Source organism: Macrobrachium nipponense, chromosome 5 (assembly GCF_015104395.2).
Source record: "Macrobrachium nipponense isolate FS-2020 chromosome 5, ASM1510439v2, whole genome shotgun sequence".
In the NCBI taxonomy this organism is placed as follows: domain Eukaryota; kingdom Metazoa; phylum Arthropoda; class Malacostraca; order Decapoda; family Palaemonidae; genus Macrobrachium; species Macrobrachium nipponense.
In genome coordinates, this window is record NC_061107.1 from 54,439,572 (window position 1) to 54,455,353 (window position 15,782).

At 38.2% G+C, this 15,782-nt stretch overlaps 2 protein-coding genes across 2 annotated transcripts in view; both read right to left on the reverse strand.

The window, feature by feature from the left end:
- The window catches only part of LOC135215789 (mucin-2-like), a 47,209-nt gene extending 46,659 nt beyond the window's left edge, over positions 1 to 550 (reverse strand). Inside the window, exons 1-2 of the mRNA XM_064250740.1 lie at positions 282 to 550; positions 1 to 23 (exon numbers count right to left, since the gene is read on the reverse strand). The exon at positions 1 to 23 is cut by the window's left edge and continues 33 nt beyond it. Of these exons, the coding sequence (XP_064106810.1) occupies positions 1 to 23; positions 282 to 359 (101 nt within the window). The 5' untranslated portion in view covers positions 360 to 550. The remainder of the gene's footprint in view (positions 24 to 281) is intronic.
- A 130-nt stretch (positions 551 to 680) lies between these two features.
- LOC135215790 (uncharacterized) overlaps positions 681 to 15,782 on the reverse strand; it is a 56,406-nt gene continuing 41,304 nt past the window's right edge. Inside the window, exons 8-10 of the mRNA XM_064250741.1 lie at positions 1,699 to 1,854; positions 1,071 to 1,308; positions 681 to 928 (exon numbers count right to left, since the gene is read on the reverse strand). Coding sequence (XP_064106811.1) covers positions 681 to 928; positions 1,071 to 1,308; positions 1,699 to 1,854 — 642 coding nt within the window. The remainder of the gene's footprint in view (positions 929 to 1,070; positions 1,309 to 1,698; positions 1,855 to 15,782) is intronic.

The following is a 15,782-nucleotide window of genomic DNA, read 5'->3' on the forward strand; positions in this document are numbered from 1 at the left end:
AAAATGTTCTCCACCATCACAAACTGAAAGATTCAAAAACCTTTGTTAATAAACTGCAATTATCAACCAAATCTGGGTATGCGCTTAAAAATACTTATTTAAAATCATGTTTGTCATTACGAAAAAATACATCCTATTACAACTACAAAATACTTCACCTTCATGAAAATGAAGTAAAGGGCAAAAAATAAGTAATTGCTTCACTGCCTCTTATTATGAACTAAAAAAGCACCATGAATGCTAGAAATCCAATATCTGCAAGTCATACACTGACTTCTTACCTGAGAAGAATTTATAGACCTGTTAAGATGCTGAGAGCAGTTCAATACGTTAATATACTGATCAACCATAACTATCATATCGCTGGGAGCAGCTGTTTCTTCAGTTGTATTTCCAGTTGTTGCGTTTCCAGTAGTTGTAGTGCTTTCTTCACTACTGAAGGTTGAAGATGTGGTGAGAGTTGTTGACACTTCAGTTGTATTTCCTGCTGTTGTGTTTCCAGTAGTTATAGTGCTTTCGTTACTACTGAAGGTTGAAGATGTGGTGAGAGTTGTTGCATTCAGTTATTTCTGCTGTTGTGTTTCCAGTAGTTATAGTGCTTTCGTTACTACTGAAGGTTGAAGATGTGGTGAGAGTTGTTGGCCCTTCAGTTGTATTTCCTGTTGTTGTGTTTCCAGTAGTTATAGTGCTTTCGTTACTACTGAAGGTTGAAGATGTGGTGAGAGTTGTTGGCCCTTCAGTGTATTTCCTGTTGTTGTGTTTCCAGTAGTTATAGTGCTTTCGTTACTACTGAAGGTTGAAGATGTGGTGAGAGTTGTTGGCCCTTCAGTTGTATTTCCAGTTGTTACATTTCCAGTAGTTGTAGTGCTTTCTTCACTACTGAAAGTTGAAGATGTGTTGAGAGTTGTTGACCCTTCAGTTGTATTTCCTGTTGTTGTGTTTCCAGTAGTTATAGTGCTTTCTTCACTACTGAATGGTTGAAGATTGGTGGTAGATCGTTGTTGGCCCTTCAGTTTGTATTTCCAGTTTGTTACGTTTTACCTAGTAGTTGTAGTGCTATTTCCTTTCACTACTGAAAGTTGAAGATGTGTTGAGAGTTGTTGACCCTTCAGTTGTATTTCCTGTTGTTGTGTTTCCAGTAGTTATAGTGCTTTCTTCACTACTGAAGGTTGAAGATATGGAGAGAGTTGTATTTTCAGTGGTAATTGTGGTGTCTTCATTAGAGGTATTACCATAGGTTGAAGATATGGTGAGAGTTGTTGGGCTTGCTGTTGTAGTTGTGCACAGTTCCAATGTACAATTTTCTGCCTGAAATTAAAGATTCTGATGACATTATGCAACTACTACTACATCTTTATTGTAAAATTTAAAATAATTCGGCTGATGGTGGGATGATACAATAAGTTTGTCATTAGTCAACTTCCTCCCCATAATTATCATAAATATTTTCATATCAACTTTTCCCTTTACAGGATTGGATGTCAAATAAGTTACCTCCACATTTCTTTGTCTGCACCCTTTCTGCTTGAACACCCTCACGTTTCCCACCATCATTGGGCCAGCTTCACTTTACTAATAGTTCATAGGTAGCTTTCTATCAATTTCTCTAAGTTATTACTATGCAATGAATAAACTATGTATGAAGAAAGCTTCTTGAGCTAAAATAAAAAAAAATAACTGCCTGTGTATCGTAATTACCTCCTTCTCTACATCCAACACAACATCGGCTTGCACGATTACTCTGTCTCTTTCGATGCGGGTTTGAGCAAGCATGTTCAGGAAAGTGTTGTTACTCCAGCCAGCAGCTGGAAGGGTATCATTTATGCTCCATGGATTATTTTTTTCAATACGGACCTGCAAAAAAGTACATGTACTTGATTATACATTCACTCACAGATTATTAAGAATCACATGTGCAAGAAATGGTCCTGATTCTCTCTATGTGTGTATGCAAATTATATATGATATACATTCTTATGCTGTTACTTTCGTAATGCATATCTTCCTCTCAGTAACTATGAAATGTTGTAAAAGTGTTTGCAATATTTTCAGATTCAGTATTATTTTTGCTTAGAGTTAATACGTTCTAATAATGGGTTCAGAATTCACAAAAATGTAATTTGATGTTAGGGAAGAATGTACAATGTAAAAAGAGAGAGAGAAATTAGCATTGTCCGTTCGAAGCAGGAAACTGCTGTCATCACTTGAGATAAAAGGAACTCGAGTTCTCTGTTTTGTTTTGGAATCCTGTCAATCGTCCGATGCACATGACTGTTGTTGAGAAACCACATGAAGATTTCACCCTTTTTCTGTGAATAATTTACTGCCTTTTACACGCAAAAGGGCAGCTATTTATGCATGTGTGTGTGTTTTTCTCTCTCGGCCTTTCCCTAAGTCTATGTAGCCTTGTTTACAATCACGTGAGAGACGATGCCCCAACCCCCTTCCCCTAACCTCCCTCTTTCTCACCGGCCTGTGTGCTAGCCACAATATCCACGAATTTAAATTTGCTAGAGTTAGAATTTGGTAGATTTTAGTTTCATGAGGGAGAAGGTAGATGCAGAGTACAAAGGATATAAAGGGAATCCTGTGAAGTTGGTGCAATTCATATTTTGTGCAGTGGTGAGAGAATTTTTATTTATTTATTTTTATTTATTTATTTCTTTTGGTTCTTCCTCTTCCCTTAATCATTATTGTTTCCGACACTAGCTGTAACAAAATAGGGCTGTATCAAAATAAGGCGACTAGTGTTGAATGGTAAGACGAGACCAGATTTGCATTGGCAAAAAAGGATTTTTTTCTTTCATCTCATCCTTGAGACGGGAAAGAACCATATACATTCGTGTTGAGTTTTCCATGAGTACGTGGTAATTTGCTTTTATTTTCCCAGTATTCGCACTAAGTTTTCCGTAATATTGGCTTTCAGTCGTAGATTTTTATTTTTTATACCCTTGTTCTCCCATACAAGACCTTTTTAGGAGTGTCAGGGAGTCACATCCTCACATTCAATACTGATGGAACAAGACATTTAGAAAAATATATTTACGTGTATACACACACACACATCATATATATATATATATATATATATATATATATATATATATATATATATATATATATATATAGATGTGTGTGTGTATGTGTGTGTTTTACAGGGAATATGTAAAATCAGGGATTTCACAAAATCCCTAAGGATTATATGAAATGACCAATCGCTTAGGAAACATTTGATCCCTAGGCAAGTATTAAACAAGTTGATGATTCATCTACACTATTTTGCCGTGTTTAGTACTAGCCCTTGAAGAGTCAAATGTATTTCACCATGTTTATTACTAGCCTGTGAGGGACCAAATGTCCCTAAGTGCATTTAATACCTCAGGGGCTAGTACTAAACACGTCGAAAGACATTTGACCCCAAGGGACTAGTACCAAACACGGTATATATGATATATATATATCATATATATATATATATATATATATATATATATATATATATATATATATACCGTGTTTGGTACTAGTCCCTTGGGGCCCGGGGGTCAAATGTGTTTCGACGTGTTTAGTACTGTGAGTGAATGTATATATATATATAAATATATATATATATTTATATATATATATATATATATATATATATATATATATATATATATATATATATATATATATATATATGTGTGTGTGTGGTGTGTGTGTGTGTGTGTGCGTGTGTTAAATGACCAATTCCTTAAGGAACATTTTACTCCCTAGGACTAGTATTAAACGAGGCGAAACAGTATAGATTTCGCCGTGTTTTCTCCCATCAACCGAGAATAAAATGCTCCTAAGCGAATTGGTCATTTCACATATTCCATAAGGATTAGGGTAGGTACAGAATTAGAAAAGTTACAGAAAAGGTGGTATTTATACCAAGAGATCCATCTGCAGTTAAGCCAATTATCGTCACTCCACTGATAATTCCTCTTTAATCCTCTTAATCGTTTGTTGAAGGTAGATTTTATATACGACATCTGAGTCCCAGGCGCCCTTTAAGATGTTCATTACCTGTCTTTGTTTAATTAAGGCCGATTCTATCTCTGACTTTGTATTGATAGTTGCTACTAAATTATATGTGACAAATTCCAGTTTATTCTATGGTTATGGTCATTTATATGGTTGAAAATATCTGAGTTCTGTTGGTCATACCTAACTGACCGTTGATGTTGTATTAATGTCTGGGGAAGTGATTTTCCTGTAAAACCGATGTAAGATTGGTCACAGTCCAGGAATGGGATTTTGTATTCTCCTGAATCTTTGTTTATTGTCTTTTGTTGGACGTTAATCAGGGATTTGGTGAAGGTATTTGGGCAGGTAAAGCCAAAAGGGTTAAATCTAATTCTTTTATTTGTGTGTGGCTCGGGTGTTTGATAATTCCGCACCTGTCGTAGCATTACTCTGTATATTCTCAGAGCTACTTAAGCATTAATCGGCGCATTCTATGAGATTTAGGGTTGACTACCTGAATCTGATCTGGAATACCTCGGATACAGTGACATTTGGAGCGGATAGATTGTTCTAGAATCTAGTAGCTCTTATCTAGTTTGGAATCTGGATTTTGGGTGTGCCACGGCGGTAGTATACATTTTTGTGAGCATTTTGAAAATCGTTGCTAAGTGTGAAGGGCACTTGTGATTGGTTATTCATTCCTTTGTGTCAAAGCAGAGCAGAAGGACGTCCAGGAACGCTCGGGAATGGGGATTCCCTTTTGCTGAAAGGATGAGTTTTGAGCTTTGGAAATGACTCATTTTTCCAAGTGTTTAACAGACAATGATTATCTTTGCAGTGATGATTAAGTTTAATCTGGCAAAAGAATTTTTCTTTTACCTTTGATACTTTTGGAGATATTAGCATTTAATGGCGTTAGGACCGGGTCGCATATTACCGAGGTGTATAGTCCCTTGCCGACAAGGGGATGCTCGGCCAATCCCAGCCCGATGAACAGTGTCGTAGAATGACGTCATCTCCCTTTCTATCCAATCATCGAAGGAGGACGTATGATGTTGAAAAAGTTTCCTGTTTTTCGGAAAGCCCATTTAGTCGCATTCACCCCTTTTGGCTATGTTTAAGAATATCATTCACCCCCCATTACCATCAATTGTGATTTTATTTTTTTTTAACTAAGGCAAATTGCCATATATTTTATGTAGCTTAATTACAAAAATAGAAATAGAATAAAATAATAAATAATAGACGATAAACTAATACCCATAGTGCCTAGTTGATTGCCGAATGAATTTTCATTTGGGAAACTTCAAGTATTATAGGAATTACGTCAGTATACAAGGAGTTAGGGGAGACTGGCCAGAGATTCATGCTCCTTCAGGGGCGGGGGGGGGGGGGGGGGGGGGGGGGTGGGGGGGGGGGGGGGGGGGGGGGGGGGGGGGGGGGGGGGGGGGGGAGGGGGGGGGGGGCGGGGGGGGGGGTTGGAAGATTAAAGTGTGATGGGCTAATGAATTTCAATTGAAGGCACGGAAGGTATTATCATTGCAGGTAGAAATGGGTAATTTTGCGGTCAGCCCTGATCCTAATGATGACAGAGCTCAAAGGAATTAAGGTACGACCTATTCCAGCCTGAATGATAGCCAGTCAATATTATAGAATGTTAGACCAAAATTTTGGTTAGGCAACAAAAAATATCAGCATTTAACGAATTCTCCTTTAAATGAAAACGGACATCAAATATTACTGTAAGGGCGACTTTTCCATTTCTTAATAATTACTGTCACTGTTTTTCCGGGCTGTGACTGGCCGAACAGACATATTCTTGATTTCAAGAAATGTAACGATAAAAAGAATAATTCTGATGTACCAATTTTTTTATGCATGGATACTGATATTAAGGACAAAAGAAATAAAGTTTGTTTGTGTTCTTCTTTTCTGAAACACCCAAAACTTTTTTAACATCATTCGTCCTCCTTCGATGATTGGCAGTAAGGGTGATGACGTCATTCTACACCACTGTTTCTCCGGGCTATGATTGGCTTAGCAGCCCTTTGTCGGCTAGGTCGTATTACACTTCGGCGACTGGCATGTGCCGGGCCGTCAGAAATAAACCTGTTTCCAGTAAGACTGATATTTTGAAAATAAATCTTATATGGGATGAAATTTAAAGGTATAAAATTTTAGCTGTTGAAAGAATTTTTCTGTTACTTCAATACTATTGGAGATATTAGCATTTGAATAGCGTTAGGGCCGGGTCGCATATTTCCCAAGTCTGGAAGAGTTTAGGGATGGGGAAAATTAAGACCAATCAAAGTGTGTGGAGCTGATCCATGACGTCAAAAGCCACACCTTTTGGGTACACTCGGTCTCATAGCCATTACTGCCAATCACAATACCGAAGAAAAACTTTCCTATTTCACAATTTACGGCTTGTATGACCTTATACATTTTAGTCAGAGATATATAAACATAATGCAACACTAATTCAACAAACAATATATTCTTCAAATGAGATACACCTGAAATATATTATGCGTTATTGGCTTTTCTCTCTTAGTAATAGTGCTCAGTGCCTCTTAATTACTGCTCGCAAAGTCGATATTTACAGCATAAATAATATTTTCATTGCAAGTTGCTAACTCATATACTTAAAAATGCGTGTTTAATGCCATCTATAAAGTTTTGATAACACGTGGGATGAATCAAGCAATGTACAAGAGGGTACAATTGATAGTATGGTAAAACTGATGGTATATGACCTGTAATTAGCACTACAGACTACAGTCAGAAGGCCAAGAAGATTAAAGTGTGATGGGCTAGTGAATTTCAATTGAAGGCACGGAAGGTATTATTATTGCAGGTAGAAATGGGTAATTTTGCAGTCAGCCCTGATCCTAATGATGACAGAGCTCAAAGGGATTAAGGTACGACCTATTCCACCCTGAATGATAGCCAATTAATATTATAGGATGCTAGACCAAAATTTCGGTTAGGCAACGAAAAATATCAGCATTTAACGAATTCTCCTTTAAATGAAACAGACATCAAATATTACTGTAAGGGTGACTTTTCCATTTCTTAATAATTACTGTCAATTTTGGGGATTTGTCTGGTCGCCTAGTAGTAAAAAATTCTTACTAGGCGACAGTTTTTTTTTGCTGCCAGTTAGAATGTTAAAATATGCACTGATACGAAGAACAGAGAAGTTCAAGCTTCTGAACAATCTAATAGAAGTAGGTATCATACTGTGTACTCCTTTTCCGAAATGCAAGTAACTTTGAGCAATACGCAGCAGTACGGTGCGTACGGGTAGATGCACTATGCAACATTTCACTAGTTTAAAATGTGACGAAAATGCCATAAGGAAATTTAGGCTTTAAAAGTACAAAATCCATTCAATTATTTGTACCACTAATTGAAGTCTAAATTCAATTGTGATGTTTTAGTCCCGTATTGAATACAACTTTTTCAACATCATTTGTCCTCCTCCGATGATTGGTAGAAAGGGAGATGACGTCTTTCTAGGTCTGTTTTTCCGGGCTGTGACTGGCCAAGCAGACATATTCTTGATTTCAAGAAATGTAACGATAAAAAGAATAATTCCGATGTACCAATTTTTTTATGCATGGATACTGATATTAAGGACAAAAGAAATAAAATTTGTTTGTGTTCTTCTTTTCTGAAACACCCAAAACTTTTTTAACATCATTCGTCCTCCTTCGATGATTGGCAAAAAGGGTGATGACGTCATTCTACACCACTGTTTTTCTGGGCTATGATTGGCTGAGCAGCCCTTTGTCGGCTAGGTCGTATTACACTTTGGCGACTGGCATGTGCCGGGCCATCAGAAATAAACCTGTTTCCAGTAAGACTGATATTTTGAAAATAAATCTTATACGGGATGAAATTTAAAGGTATAAAGTTTTAGCTGCTGAAAGAATTTTTCTGTTACTTCAATACTATTGGAGATATTAGCATTTGAATAGCGTTGGGCCGGGTCGCATATTTCCCAAGTCTGGAAGAGTTTAGGGATGGGGAAAATTAGGACCAATTAAAGCACGTGGAGCTGATCCATGACGTCACAAGCCACACCTTTTGGGTACACTCGGTCTCATAGCCATTACTGCCAGTCACAATGCCGAAGAAAAACTTTCCTATTTCACAATTTACGGCTTGTATGACCTTATACATTTTAGTCAGAGATATATAAACATAATGCAACACTAATTCAACAAACAATATATTCTTCAAATGAGATACACCTGAAATATATTATGCATTATTGGCTTCTTCCTCTTGGTAATAGTGCTCAGCGCCTCTTAATTCCTGCTCGCAAAGTCGATATTTACTGCATAAATAATATTTTCATTGAAGTTGCTAAATCATATACTTAAAAATGCGTGTTTAATGCCATTTATAAAGAGTTTTGATAACACATGGGATGAATCAAACAATATACAAGAGGGTACAATTGATAGTATGGTAAAACTGATGGTATATGACATGTAATTAGCACTACAGACTGCAGTCAGGAGGCCAAGAACTTCACGGCACTTCGACTACCATCAAGAATCTTGGACTTTGAATGTGACGATGGTATTTATTTACAGAACTAAAATAATTATTGCCTTATGCTTATGTCATGGTAATTGCTTCATAGCAAGGAATTACGAGTTAAAGGAAAGGAAAACGCATCTTCGAGATGTTCTGCAGCAATGGGGCATTCGCGCAGGTGTTGGAGGTGCCTATTCTCATGATTGTTCTGGAATCATCGGGCGTGTTGGGGAACGCAACAGGCACCGAAGTGTCGTGAGAAACGTCGCGATTTCTGATGTAATACTTCGTCCAGATCCTTCTAAGAAGTTCTAGTAATCTCGGGAGCCTGTGACGTTCGTGCTCCGCCACCCCCGTAGGCCACGCCCCCAGGTCACCGTATAAATACGACTGACGAAGTAGGAGGAAGCAGATCATCAGTAAGAGCCACAGATAAGATTATCAGTGAGAGATCAGAGAGAAAAAGGCGCTCGAGAGTTGGTTGAATTCTGGTCAAGTCGTCGTCAGGAGTGAACGACCGAGGCATTTCGACGTAGAGCAAAATTTCAGAGAAGAAACGTTTTACAAGAGGTTTTGAGGAGTTCCTGCCCTTCAAGTATCAAGAATAGACATTGTTTTCTGCAATACGGTGTCAGAAAGACGTCTACAATTACAGTTCTCCTTTTTGAAGCCAGCAAGTATTTGAATTACCTCACTTCTTCCCCAGTTCACGCATTGTAAAATTTTGCCTTTTTTATGTAAATAGGAGATACCATTCTACATTTATCTTTGTTAGTAAGCTTGTAAATAAGCCTTTGTTGTGTTAGTGTTTCTTTCTATATTCGTATCCCCAGTTTCAACTGTTGGTGTTGAATTCTTTTTGTTTATTTTCATATCGAACCTGAAGCGGACCTCTCAGAGGCTGTAACAGCTTAAAAGAAATGTGGAGGATACAGTTTTGATGACAAATTTATGCACCCCGTGAGAGGATAGTGCCGTCAGTACACCTCATTCGGTGCAATGTAGGCATTTCTTGAGGCTCTTTGCAGCATCCCTTCGGCGCCTAGCTGCAACTACTTTAATTCATTTTACTGTTACCTCCGTTAATATTCTTTTTCTTCCATCTTATTGTTCACCCTCTCCTAACGATTGCTTCATAGTGCATTTTCTTTGAGGTTTTCCTCCTGTAAAGCCTTTCAAACCTTTTACTGTCAATTTCCGTTTCAGCGCTGAATGGCCTTAGTTGCCCCAGTGCTTGGCATAATGCCAAAAATCTATATGTAAAAAAAAAAAATTATGCACTTAATTTAAGGCATATATTTGGCCATTGTGTGTGAGCTTGGAGGAAAATAGTAGTATACTCATATACTACCATTATCCCTGGCTTTATAATTAATACATGTTGAATATTTGCAGTGTCATCCGTATTTACTTTAAAGCATATCGCAGTTCTAATAAATTCAAGCACCAATTCTGCTCTAGTTCAGCTTAGTAAAAAGCCTACTGTAACTCCGTAAATTAGGTAGTATTCTGTACTCCTAAATTGCTAAAAGTATTACATAATAATGAAATACTCATTTTGTATCTTTGCACACAATGAATGACATGCACGAAAGGTTTGCTAAATTAAATAATCAGTCTTTTCTTTGTACACAATGAATTTTAAGCAAAAATCACGAAAGGACTAGCTAAAAATATTCAATAATGAATTATATTATCACTTTTTATTTTTTGTACACAATGTATGAAGAGCAAAACTCAAAAGCAAAAAATTTTAAATAAAAATCTTTTATATATTTGTACACAAAGAATGACATGGACCATTCAGGTAAGGACATCTGGAAGGTTTTATGAAAACGAAATCCACCTCAAAAAGGCAATTTTTTACTACAACTTATCAAGTACACCTTGAAAAACAACCGTTTTCAGCTAGTGACAGGATGAGTTTGTCACGTAACTATATTTGGTTACAGTAGGCTAACTTAGATCACCAAAACAACAATACCGTAGGTTTCCTTAGGTTTCCTTTGGGGCACTTTAGCTCTTGAAATAATTCAATGAATGACACTCTGATTCCTGTTCATGGCCTAGTAATGACCAGTATATTGCTTTTATACAATGGCCCATAATGTGCTTTACTACGAAATAGAATATGTCCATAGAAATCAGTAGTGTAAGCCTACTTCCTCTCTCTATTTTCCCCTACAAACAGGTCAGATACCATCATTTTTACCATCTTGTAAATTGTTTGATTCATCCCATGAGTTATCGCAACACTATAAAAATGGCTTGAAACATGCATTTTCACGTATATAATTCAGAAATTCACGATGTGAAAATATTATTAACCAAGAGGGAGAAGCCAATAACACATAATATATTTCACGGTGTATCTCATTTGCAAAATATATTGTTGTTAAATTAGTGCTGCATTATGTTTAGATATATCTAACTAAAATGTATAACTCATACAGGCCGTAAACTGTGAAATTGAGAAGAAAGTATTTCTTCTGCATCGTGACTGGCAGCAGTAATGGATATAGGACTGAGGAGGGAGCTAAAAGGCGTGGCTTGTGACGTCATGGATCAGCTCCACGCGCTTTGATTGGTCCTAATTTTCCCCATCCCTAAACTCTTCCAGACTTGGGAAATATGCGGCCGGGTCATGGCAAAAATTATAATCGAATATTTAAAACATCATTTAAATGTGAATTTATGATATTTCAAAAATGAATCTAATATGTTTTATTTGCCGAAAGTGCTTTTGCTTTATATTCAAAACTTTTGAAGATATTAGCCTGCCCGGCGGAAACGAGCCCATTTCTAGCTAGACTTCGCTTTTCTCGTAATTATTTTGATATATCATCATATGTATAAAAAAGCAATCCTTCTGCCATTTGTAATGTTTGCTTTCTCAAAGTCAGCAGCTTGAGCCTACTGGCAAAATAAATAGGAAAATAATGTCTTATTTGCTAAGAAAAACAATGGTACTAATAGGATTTTTTCTGTTCTTGTACATAAATGTAAACTGGGCAAGTTATTTCTATTTTTGTACGAAATGTAAACCGGGCAAATGTATTTTTATTTTTGTACATAAATGAAAACCGGGCAAATGTAAACTAACATACTTTATGTTACAAAGGTAAACCAAACATGGTTTATGTTAAAGCAAAATCCCTCAAAATTGCAAAATCGCCGTTTCATAACTCTTTTGTTCCCTAATGTAAGGATACCTAAGTTGTTGTTTCCCCTCTCTCTCTCTCTCTCTCTCTCTCTTCTCTCTCTCTCTCTCGTATCTCAGCATCCTTCTTAAAATAAACCCATAAACATTGAAACCCGAAACTAAAGCTCCAGGAAGTTCACAATGCCAACGAATGAGTATGCGCATGCGTACTAAGTGTTGCCATATTTTTTGCTTTGCTTGATTAACTGTACTGTATTTCCTTACAAGTTTAGCTGACTTTAAGTATGATTATCACACATATCATATCAGTCCATAAGATAATATTGTACTACTGTTAATATTTCATCTCTAATCACTATAAAATTATTTAAAAAACTAATTTCACATATAAGCAAGACAGAGCCAAACAGGCTGTAGCAAGTTTACCGACGATATGGAATCAGTGTGCCCTACGTAAGTACCCCCTTCACACATGATTGCATTTATCTTTTGGCTTGAAAAAGATGAAAAAGATTAGAAAATAAAATAAAAATATACATGAAAATGGTGTAGCATGAAATATGAATAAAAAAGTATGGGAATGTTTGTTTTACTGATCTCTCTCCCTCTGTCCACACTTTCCCGCCTCTCCCATGGTGCCCTGCCAAAGGCCTCCTTCCAACACCCCAAAAAACCTTTGTCTGTCTGAATCTAAGCAGTTACCAGCATTTTCCTGAGGCTTTTATTTTTCTTTTTTCTTTTAATGTACTACGTATATGTATCAATTATATCTTTGGTGACATGATTCATATACATACATTAAGCTACAAATGTCCTTTAATATCTAATTCGCACTACCTTGGAATTAATTTTGTTTTATATAGTATTGTTAACCGAAGGGGAATATTTAGTTGATAATAATTTCGTCCTCTCGTGGATTCGAACCAGCAGACAGAGGAGAAATCAGGACTTCAATGAGGTTACCATCTCGGCCAACAAGTGAGGTATAAATTGATACCGATTCCGATCTTACAAATCACTGTCGAACTCGGGTAGTGGTAATTAGAATCGATATCCAACCCCCTCTGCCATGTTAACAAAGTCAAACGTTTGCCGCACGTAGCCATATTATGAATTTTTATCACATAACCGTGATTCATATACATAAACATGTTGATCGAGTTGGTAAGAAGTCACTGAAGTCCTGATTACTCCTTTGCGTGCTTGTTCGAATCCACAAGAGGACAAAATTATTATCAACTAAAAATTCCCCTTTTGGTAACAGACGTGAAAATATATTAATTATGAGGTAGAGGGAATTTTATATTAAAAAACATTTATAGCTTAATGCATATATACATGATTGTGAATAAATAAGAGGTTTCGCCTAAAGTAGATCCTAAATACTTAGGATCTACTTTAAGCCAAAATGGAGGGTGTGAGGCTGAATTAGACAGTAGGATAAAAGCTGCATGGGGAAAGTGGAGAGAGAGAGGTAGCTGGATTTATGTGATAAGAAAATGTCAATCAAGCTAAAAGTCAGCCAATGGTAAGAATTCTATCTTTATGTTTCTCTAGACAGACCAAGTAAAGTTCATTCATTCATTCATTCAATCAAGTTGGTAAATAAATATTCTGTTCACAAGAACAAGAAAATACTGGTTTGTTTGTAATACACGCATGCAAGACCCTGACTACTGTAATATTCCTTCCACTTGGGGAAGGAGACCTAATTTCCCATGGGAAATCTAAAGGCGAATCTATCCAGCTCGTCCTAATCCGAACGAGTTGCCATATAGACATATTCTCTCGCTAGCAACTTGAGCCAGTTGTAAATGTCGAGTCACAACTGGCTCGAGTTGCTGGCAAGAGAATATCTCTATATGGCAACTCGTGTGGATCAGGACGAACAGGACTATATGGCAACTCGTGCGGATTAGGATGAGCAGGATAGATTCACCTTTAGATTTCCCATAGGAAATTAGGTCTCCTTCGCCACATGGGAGGATTATAGCAGTAGTCAGGGTCTTGCATGCGTGTATTACACACAAACCAGTATTTTCTTGTTCTTGGGAACATAATATTCATTTCCTATTACTGTGTGCTTGATGCAGAGTGGTTAAAAGTTTCCATTATAATTATTCATTTTACAACGGTAGCTTCTAACCTGCTGCGCTGGTACGTGACTCTCTAAGCCATAATTCTTGCTAAGCTAGCTTTAAGAGTTGTTCACATTAAATACCAAGTCCTTGTGACTACCTTTTTTTTTGTCTGAGTGATGAATAATTCTAAGGCCTTAGTGCCTGCAATTTCCAAGGCTTTTGTGCCTGTAATTCTAAGGCCTTATGCCTGTAAACTCCAAGGCCTTGCACCTGCAAATGCCAAGGCCTAGTGCCTGCAATTCCAAGGCTTAGTGCCTGTTCATTCCAAGGTCTCATGTGTGCTAATGCCAAAGTTTGGTGCCTACAATTTCCAAGGCTTTTGTGCCTACAATTCCAAGACGTTGTGCCTGCAAATTCCAAGGCCTAGTGCCTGAAAATTCCAAAGATTAGTACCTGATCATTCCAAGGCTTAGTGCTTGCAATATCCAAGGTTTAGCACCTGCAACTACAAAGGTTTAGTACCTGCTAATTCCAAGATTTCTAGGTCTTCATTCCAAGTCCTTGTGTAGTTTTTGTAAGAAGCCTATGTCCTTGCTGGACTAGAGTAGGATATTTGGTCATCCTGAAACTTACTTCTTATTCAGACATACTTGCTTCATCAGTCATTAATGGACCATCCAAGCACTTAACAGAACTCTGAGTCATGGAACTCATATCTTCTAGCCCCCTTAGTGCTATGCTCAGTGCCGTCTGCACTCTACCCCTACCAGATGGCTAATGCTGCCTTTGATGAGCTTAAGGCTCTCTGATTTGGGAAAACAAATGGGACTGAAGGGCCAGGACCTACTTAATTGGGTAAACACTGAGACAGCCGCTGCCAAGGAAGAGAGGGAGAATTAAAAAACAGCGAGGGAGAAAGAAAGATTAGCCCAAGAGAAGAGGGAAGAAGCAGAAATAGTAGAGAAAGAAAAAGAAAGATTAGCCCAAGAGAAGAGGGAAGAAGCAGAATGAGCAGAGAAGGAGAAGGAGAGAGAGAGGAGAGGGAAAAGGAAAGGGTGCATCAACTTGCTATGGCTGCCCAGGGAGCAGGCACCTCAGCAACCCCTTCTCCACATTCTACAGTCAGCAATGTGGGATCTCTCATCAAGTGGGACAAGGCTGAGCCTTAAGCCTAGCTCAGTTATGTTCAGCAAGTATTAGATACCTACAAGCCTGCCCCTGGCAAAATAGCTCTCATTTTGGGGAGGCACTTAGAAGGCAAGGGTACCACCGCATTCAATGCCCTCTTGGCCGGGGATCAAGGGAACATTGCCCTAGTCCATGAGGGGATAATAAGAGCTTTTGAGACAACCCCCAGACCGGTGGAAGCAGAGATGGGGAGGTTTGCCTAAGGAGGCTGGCTAAACCTGGCCAGAGTTGGTGGCCAAGAAAATGCCAGGTCTTCATAGATGGATAGATGCCTCCAAGGCCATGTCAGTGGAGGAAATCTTGGAGCTCTTCCAGTTAGAGGATTTCTTCTCGCATGCCCCTCCTGATCTTGCCACCTATCTGGTGGATAAGGCTCCTACAACCATTGTAGATTGCTGTCAGTGGGCCAACACCTTTGATGCCACCATCCGCAACTCAGTTCCTTCGAGAGGGAAATTCGCCCTTCAGCGCCCCCTACTAATAACTCCCAGCCAACCCAGTGGCTGAATAACCCATCAAGGAAGCCCGTGGGTGCACACTGCAATAAACCTGGGCACTCCACAGAGCAGTGCCACTCCAAGACGGACCCCCACTGCATGCTCCAGCAAAGCCCCAAAATGGGCACCCTCAAAATCAGAATGCCAACAGCCACTTGGCTAAGAACAATAGGCCGGTCCCTCCCTCTGGGGCAGTGTCAAAGCATGATTTAAGCCACAGTTATTGCACTAAATATGGGGTGCATGAACACACCTTTTCATGGGCCAAATGCCCCAGTAAAACTGCTGCTCCCACCATTGCCATAGCTGTGA